Source organism: Maylandia zebra, linkage group LG18 (assembly GCF_041146795.1).
Source record: "Maylandia zebra isolate NMK-2024a linkage group LG18, Mzebra_GT3a, whole genome shotgun sequence".
NCBI lineage: Eukaryota > Metazoa > Chordata > Actinopteri > Cichliformes > Cichlidae > Maylandia > Maylandia zebra.
Window position 1 is genome coordinate 22875065 of NC_135184.1, and position 8343 is coordinate 22883407.

Here is an 8343-nt window from a genome sequence, read left to right on the forward strand (position 1 = left end):
ATGTAAAAACACTCAAATGGTAATAAAAAGGTGCAAGTACAAAGGTTTGCATATTTAAAAAAAGAGCCGAGTCTGTTGAGGCCTCAGGAGAAGAGCAGTTTCTGGAGCCCTGAGGATGTTATCAAAGCTAGAAGTTCAGAGTGGACAGCCACATCTACGCTGAACATCACTTTCCTCTATTCCTCTAAGCTTTCAACAACTTACTCTGGTTTTTGTGCTACTACTACACCTGACATTCATTGCTCCTACAAATGTACTCTAAAACTCTGAAAGAGACATTCAAAAACACATCTAAAGCTGCCACTTCTATCCATTCTAGCTCTGCACATCTCCTCAGGCCAAATGTAGAATGTGGAGAAGCTGGCAACCAGAGAGAGGCGAGCGCAGCTCCTCTGGCAGTACTGTGTAATGTACTATAGGTGTAGCGGACTGAAGAGAATTGTATGAGTGGTTGTGTGTGAGGGTGGGTGGGGTTTGCAACATCATGCATTGGCCAGTTCCTCAGCTTCATCTCTGTTTTCATTGATCTCAGCCAGCGTCCTGACGAAGCGGGTCCACTCATCCGCTTTGGGAACACAGATTTGCTGCAGGAAGAGAGATGCATGTAAACGGAGGGGTTTGAGGGGGGGATTTGTGGCATTACATGAAAACACAAAAGGAGCTGACATCTCACCTCGCCAACATCATAGACCTGAACCTGTCCCTCTGAGTCCCCAGTGGCAATCTCCTTTCCAGTGTGAGACCATCTGACACGGTTCAGTGCCGGAGCCCCATCCACATACACACTAGCAGTTGGAACCTAAAATACACACAAGAGCTTACCGAGAAGCAGATGCATACCTGCTCGGGTACGCTTTGGATTCTCTCTCAAATCCGAAGTCAATTCTGTAACTCATGTAAAAAATTGGGCATACTTCGGTATCATTGTTGAGGTTCCACAAGTCCAGACGTCCAGCTAGGTCCACACAAGCAAACAGGGCAGGGTGTGTTGGAGACCACATCGCATCGTAGACGTAGTCACAACTGTCCTCAAAAGAGTATAGTGGACGGGTACTCTACAAGGGAAAGCGTGGGTGGAAGTGGCAGAGAGAAACAATAGATTTATGTCTGGAAACTGTTCTAATCTTGACTCATGCTAAAAGTGACTGATTCAGTCTCACCTTAGTGCTCCAGAGTTTGACGGTCCAGTCAAACGAGGACGAGATGAAGAGGTGAGAGAAATCGACAGGTCCTCCAGCACTGTGGCAGCTCAGTCCAGTAACCGGACCATGGTGGCCTTCAAACACTTCAGTGATGCCTGCTTTACTGTAACACACACAGGATAGCTCTGCTACCTTACCTTTTAACCCCAACATTGAGAGCTTTAACACTCTCACTTAAATGGGTACAGAGACTTTATATATTATTATAGTAGAAATACAGGCATTTTACAGGGTCTTACCTGCCATGGCGACAGGCGGTGTAGACAGAGCCGTCTTCGCTCCCTACCACAAAATTGTTAACGTCACCCAGAGGAAACGCCATGGAGGTGACAGCCACCGCTTTGCTCTGTTTGAACACCAGCTCCAGACTGTCCTGCAGGGAATTTGCACAAAGTCTCAGACAAAACAGCTCATATTTACGTCTGTGTTCATTGTGGCAGCAAAAAAGGTCATTGATGTTATGTCTGCATGTCTGTACATGCGTCCATACATCTCGTGTACCTGTGGCTGGGAGAGCATGTCCAGGCTCCAGGAGCACATCTTGCCATCAGTGGAAATGCTGATCAGGTTGTTGGCATTTTGGGTTCCCACCACATTCACGCAGTAGACTGGGTGCTGCACACAGTGGTGCACAGTTCATAGATTAAAAAGATGCAGGAAAAGAAAAGTGTGTGTAGACAATGAAAGATTGTGTGGTCCAGTGCATTACTGTGTGTGCAGCTGCAGACAGGGGAGTCCTCTGCACAGGGGTGCGCTTGTTGCTCCTGTTGTCCCACAATACTATCTGTCCCGAGTATGTCCCACCCACCACAAGGTTGGGGTGAAACTTTGCAAAGCCAGCTGACATCACTTCAGACTGGGGAGAGACAACAGTAATGTTTTAAGTATTTCTTATTCCAAGTGGAAAGAAGAGAAGCTTTCTGTACTTGAAATGCGTCTTTTACCTGGCAGTGGAAGATGTATTCAGGGGTGGGCTTCTTATACTTCATGTTCCAGACCAGTGCCACACCATCAGGCTCATGTGGAGCGTCCTCATTGTTGTTATATGAGGCCACCAGCAGCTCTGGATACTAAGAGAAACATAGCAGTCATTAGTAAGAGCAGACAGGGAGCAATGGTGCCTAGTAAGATTCATTCAGTAGCACTAATCTAATTAGTAGTCAGTCACTATACACATAATTACAGTTCCTGAATTTTAGTTAGCTGTCACTTGTTAGATGTGAACCTCTGCGTGTGTGCCCGAATAACCCTGAATTCCCGCTGAGGGTGCTGTTATGGACACATGAGCCTTCCTACCTGAGGAGACCAGTCGAGACAGGTGACCACTCTGTTTTTAGTCCAACGCTCATCTGCAAACTGTCTGTTCAGAACCAGCTTTGCCCCAGCCTGCAAGTCACTGAAAAGGGACACGAGGAAATGAAATCACTTCATTTCTATTTACAGCATTGACACTTTCTTCTGTCATGTGCCTCACCCCTCCTTGTCCTCTAGATCTCTGCCGCTGTAGTCGAAGCAGACATCCACATGCTCAGCCAGAGCTCTCTCCACAATTCTGCTGCCGCGCTCAAAAAATGATAAGAAATCATCCGAGTGAAGCAACTGCAGCTTCTCTTCCTCGGTCAGCTCCTTGGGGGCGTCTATGCGGAAATAAAGGAAGAGGAGTAAATGCTGATCATTAATGCAGATGTCTTATTTTCCATTTTAAATTTGTTAGGAAATACTGGAAAGAGTAGAAAAAGCCACTAAAACCCATAAAAGTTTAACTCTTTCCCCCCATAAGGACGATATCTGATGACGTTCCCTGTACACATGATGATATCTCAACAAAGATTTGGCTTGATGATCATTTCCAGGTTTTTCGAGGGATAGCTGCATAGGCAGAGACCACCCTCAATAACTTCTAATGCAAACTCAGTCGTTTTGTTCTATAAGCAGACCTGATATATGACAGAAACTGCTCAGTTCAGAAAAGAGCTTCAAGGGTTATGTCCAGTAGGCTTTGTATTTTTTCCATTAGCAGCGTTAACAGCCAGCTCACACAAAGTTTACATTCTACAAATGTCTTTCCTTACCTTCCTGCTGCTGTTCACCCTGCTCATCTTTGTCCTCCTGGTTGTCCTCTGCTGGTGGAGGAGCAGTTATCTCCTCATCCTCTTCCTCATCTGCAAAACACAGATTCACATTACTTTTTTTCTCCCACCACTCACTTTTGATTTAGCTGGGGTGAAAGTTTGGGAAAGTGTTTCTTTACCTGCTTTTTGATCGGTGTGTGTCATTGCCTCCGTGGGTGTCTGCGTTTCTTTGGAGTAGGACACCATTTCCTTTGGCAGAAAGTCCACCTGGGTCACTTTGGACATGCCTAGCCTCACGGCTCCACGTCTGCACGTACATTGCGGAAATAAGCAGATGCACGCACGGGTTTGCAGTATGAAACAAAAGTGAATGCCAATTTTTTTCATGTACAGACATAAATAGTGATATATGCATGGACATATTTGGACAAATCTAAGATGAAACCACAACAAAAAGCACAATAAAGTTGGAAGACAAGCTAAAGGAGAGAGGAGGTGCAGTACCCCATCAGCTCAGAGTCGGAGTGGAGTTGCAGAGTAGAGGGGTCAGGATCCCAATGCAATGTCCTTATACAGCCAAACCACCAGATATCGTTAGTAAGTGACAGAGAGAGAAAGGAGCAGGAAAACCGGAGAATGAAACAAAACACAGAAGACAGACAAAAGGTGAGCCATATAAGAGATGTTAAAGATGGGAGATATGGCAAAAGGAAAGCAAGAAAGACAGAGAAAAGTGCGTGTTAATTAAGAAACATCAGCGTGCTGGTGAAAAGGCAAAGAGCAGACAGGTCAGAATTCATCAAAGTAGAATAAACTTGTTAATACACACACCCACACACACACTTAGCATGCACTTAATGCACACTTAACTGACTAAATCACATAAGAAAGAATGAGAATAAGCAACCAATCCCCATCTCTCTCGCTCTCTCTGACCTTGGTCCTGCGTTTCCATCGCCAGAATCTTGACTTCCTGCATCGCTGCCGACAGATTTGTTGGAGGGAGACATTGGGGCAGGGACTAGGTAGTGAAACAGACATGTATCTTCTGTTACTACCCTCAGGGGCTGAGCTGTGAAAGTGTGTGTGTGTGCACGTGTGTGTTTGTCAGAGTGTGAGTGACAGGTGGGCGAGTGAGGGAGACAGCAAGTGAGTAAGTGAGTGAACGAGGGAAGGGAGGGAGGTACAGAAGAAGTGTGTGAATGAGTGGGTGAATGCATGCAGTAAAGAGGACAAAACACAAAAGGACAGACAAAAGGGGAGAGAAGAGAGAATGAAAATAAATGGCAGGCAGGTTTTAGGTGTCATGCGCAAAACATGTAAAAACATCCACATATTGTGTTATGGAGAAAGCCATGAGTGTGAGTCCGAGCCAGAACCAGAGAGCTTAGAGAGAACTTTGGAAACGCTGCAAATCCATCAAGCACATGAGCACAAAGTTATGGCAGATAAGTGGAGGTGAATGTTAAAAAACAGGAGCATGGTGGCAGCACGCGTTTACCGTGGGGTACGTCGGGGGTGATGCCAACGCTCTGCAGCAGAGCCTCAGCCTCCCTCCTCTTCCTCTCCAGGTCTGAATCTTCATGGCCGGCTGAAGATCCACCCATTGCCTCACCTCCACGTTTAGAGTCTCCCTACAAAGCGCGGAACACAAACAACTTCAGTCTCTCAGTCTGACTGCTGCACTGCCTTTCTACAAAATTTATGTAATAGTTGCTATTACACACATCCTTCTTTTTCTTCTCTTCCTCTTTTCTTTTCTTCTCCTCTCGAATCTGGGCGATCCGTTGTTTCTTCCTTTCCAGCTCAGCCTTGAGTTCACTCTTGTCAGACATGCTGCAAGATGGAGCAGGTCGTTACCACATAACAAATTACTGGTCCACAAATATGAGTCCAGTCGTTTTACCTACTTGTGAACAGCAGACCTTCACTAGTTTAAAGGGGGTTTGAATGGGGTTACTACTAAGCTCTGACCTTAATATGAAGACAAAAGCCAGGAAAAAAAATATTCTAGTATTGTGATACTAAGCTTGTGGAAAATATATGAACAACTACTTTAATAGCCAATTACTCTACCTGTCATTTTTCAAGCAAAGAAATCCTAAAACTGTCCCAAATTTCCAGACTCTCAAATGTGAAGATTTACTGCTATTTTTCTAGTATGTTGATACACAAAACTTTCTGACACATTTTGTTTTAAAATTGAATTAAAGTGTTTGTAAATTACATTTAATCCATTTTCCCTGAAATTGTTAAACATTCACTCAAAGAACTTGTTCATGAAGTTTTATTGGTAGTCCATATTATGAGCAAGTATTAGCTCTTTGCTGGTATCAGTATTTATACCAGCTCATGATGTTGCACAGTTTGTCCACTAGTGGGCACTCTGTAGCTCCTCCGTTGGCCACAAAACCAGCAGTCTCAACAACCAGCTGATCTGAGCACAGTATAAATGCCGAGCATAAAGGAGTACATTAACAAACAAAACAACAACAACAACAAAAAACTATACATAGAAATTTTTAGGGAAATCTGTCTATGTTACCTGTTTATGGAAGGAAAAAAGATTGGGCGATTGTATCATAATTTTGGAATTCTAAATCACCAAATATCTATACTGGCCTTAAGAAACCATGTTGTTAACAATTTTTCATGTTTTGTTTCTTAACATTTTTTTTACATGAACCCTATCATACTATTACATGCCAATTACAGGTATTGCACACGCTAGTTATATTGTTAACAAATATAATGAAAGCACTCCTATCTTCAATTGTTTACACAAATAAAATTAAGTTAATTTAAGCTTCCCCTCTGACTTAGAAACTTAACAACGGAGTGCATCAGTTTGGCTGTTTGAACTGAGATTTAAAGTAGCCGTGGGCCAATCACACTGCTAACATGTGAACACCCGCCAGTTGCTGATAACAATGTTCTCTTTATCTCTTTTCTCCATAATGTTACAGTCGAGCGTGACTATTTCATAAATAGAGAAACAAAACAAAATGCACAGATTATGCATTATCATCCCTTCAGTCAAAACTCATCCAAGAAATAATGGGTTGTTTTTTTTTTAGTTTTCATTTATAAGCCTGTGAAAAGTCAGAGCTAGCAGCGTTTTAAATAATAACCTGCACACAAAACCTCCACACTGTGTCCTAATCCAAAGACATGGATTTCTTTGGTGACCACAGCCGAGATGCTCATCACTACTCCACCCAATGTCATAACTGCAGAATAAAACACAAAATTAGCTGCTGCGCATCTTTTTTCTTAATCCTCGTCGCGTAACTTGGATTATTTTTCAGTGTGTTAAGAGTTTACATGTAGCCCACCGTTTGTCAAACGCGTTTCTAATGTAATAAATAGCTGCGATGTCAGCACAGGCGGCTAGCTGTGCTAGCATGCTAATCTCCATGGCAGCCGGCGGGCCCGCTGTTACAATAAACCGACTAACGGAAACGTCCCGCAAACCAGCGGCCGAGCTTTTCTGCTTTAATGCCCCCGCACGCGTGTCTAATTACATAGTTATAAGAGTATAATAACGCACCTGCTATCAGAAGTCAAATTTACGTAGACAGACAACAACAGAACCCAGTTTGTTGGACGTTAACTGTGAAGGGAGATGATGGAGACGGAGGGGGGACTGATGATGCTGGAAGAGACAGCGCTTGGCTGCACTTAGCTCTTCTTCGGACACAAAGCTGTTAAAAAGCAACAGCATTACCGCCTCCTGCTGGCAGAATCCCCATATAACCGTCTCTTATTTATATTTATATGGTTATATGGTTAGGGGTATAGTTTTTTTAAAATATTTTTTATGCATCACTGTTGTTATTCACAAAGGCCTATAAAACAGGAACATATAACACAATAAAAGTCATAAAAGATACACACAGTGCTACAGTCTATAAAAAACAAACTTCCCTATAAAAACATATCATCTGCCAGCGCTAATAGATTTTTTAAACAAGCAAAGTCTTACTTATTAACTACTAACCAAACATGCTCACCTGCCACTGAACCTCAGAGTTCTTGTCTAAGCTTTTGTCTAATCTTCATAAGTACAGCTGTGAATACTGAACCAACAAGACCTGGTTCCACCTTGATAAAGGCTTGATAAAGAATTAAAATGAATAAAATATTAAAGCGGCAGGTATTTGGTGACCATAGAGTTTTTGTGATTGGCTGTTGGCTTCAGTGTGTAGCATATTTGTATAGGCCAAATGCTCTCCTCAGATGAGACAGATGTTTAAATTTACAGTGATTGATTAGTATTTGCTTTATTGCAACCTTCATGTGCTTTCTTTGCATTTTTCTCAGGGTCTATCAGCCAGCCCTGTGTTTGTCATTTCAGCAGCAGAGTAAATTCTATCCCTCAAACTAGTAGAGAAGTTTGTGATCAAATGGTGCAAGAAGGAGACAGTGAGTCTGACGGTTTGTGACATCTGGCCAATGGTGAACATTATGCTCTAAATGCAAGGGTAAAGGTACTATTATATTATTATAATAGTACCTTTTAATAGTACCATACTAGTACCATTATTGTATCATATACTTAGAGTCTACCTGAACACTCAGACAAAGCTCCATGCAACATAAATCAGTCTGTTTTGCAGAGGGTGTAAGCTGGGCAGGAAACATGTATTTTTTAACTAAACAAGATGGTTCAGATGTAAGAAAAAGCAGTGGCTGCTTACTGCAGAGTCACTGGCCTAATCCATCTTCACCTTAGTGTCCTGCCCTGCCCCCACCCTTTCTCTAACTTTAATGCCCCTTAGGCACCTTAATTCTTCCCACTACTTGAAGGATTTTACACGCAGTATAACACAGCACAATCCACTCTGTACCTTTTACTTCAAGTCAAACAGTTTCATTGCACAACTTCAGCACTTTCTTCAAGGTATCATGTGTTTAAGGTTATTGTGGAAATTACACATTGTCTCTGGAGCTCTCTACTGGACATAAGAGGATCAGTCCCCAACTACACTAGTCCAAAACCTGGCATAAATGGGGATAAAGCACCCAATGTAATGTGCCATATCTTTCGTACTTTGAGGCCAGCTTGA

At 42.8% G+C, this 8343-nt stretch overlaps 1 protein-coding gene across 5 annotated transcripts; it reads right to left on the reverse strand.

Annotated features, from left to right (window-relative positions):
- Positions 1 to 6: 6 nt before the first annotated feature.
- Positions 7 to 6960, reverse strand: LOC101469517 (dynein, cytoplasmic 1, intermediate chain 2a). Of its 5 annotated transcripts, none has more exons than XM_076877075.1 (18): positions 6610 to 6707; positions 6406 to 6504; positions 5002 to 5110; positions 4776 to 4908; positions 4211 to 4295; positions 3779 to 3841; positions 3454 to 3581; positions 3275 to 3364; positions 2677 to 2839; positions 2499 to 2598; positions 2147 to 2272; positions 1912 to 2058; positions 1704 to 1817; positions 1442 to 1575; positions 1161 to 1305; positions 915 to 1055; positions 674 to 799; positions 7 to 584 (listed from the first exon to the last, which is right to left on the reverse strand). In XM_076877075.1, the coding sequence occupies exons 1-18, from the start codon at positions 6690 to 6692 to the stop codon at positions 483 to 485; spliced, it is 2088 nt and encodes a 695-aa protein (XP_076733190.1). In that variant the 5' UTR covers positions 6693 to 6707; the 3' UTR covers positions 7 to 482. The 5 variants fall into 5 exon arrangements, with proteins under 5 accessions (XP_076733190.1, XP_076733193.1, XP_004542500.1 ...); XM_076877078.1 differs by having other exon boundaries at positions 4211 to 4346; XM_004542443.3 differs by lacking the exons at positions 6406 to 6504; positions 6610 to 6707 and adding an exon at positions 6825 to 6960 and having other exon boundaries at positions 4211 to 4346.
- Positions 6961 to 8343: the final 1383 nt, after the last annotated feature.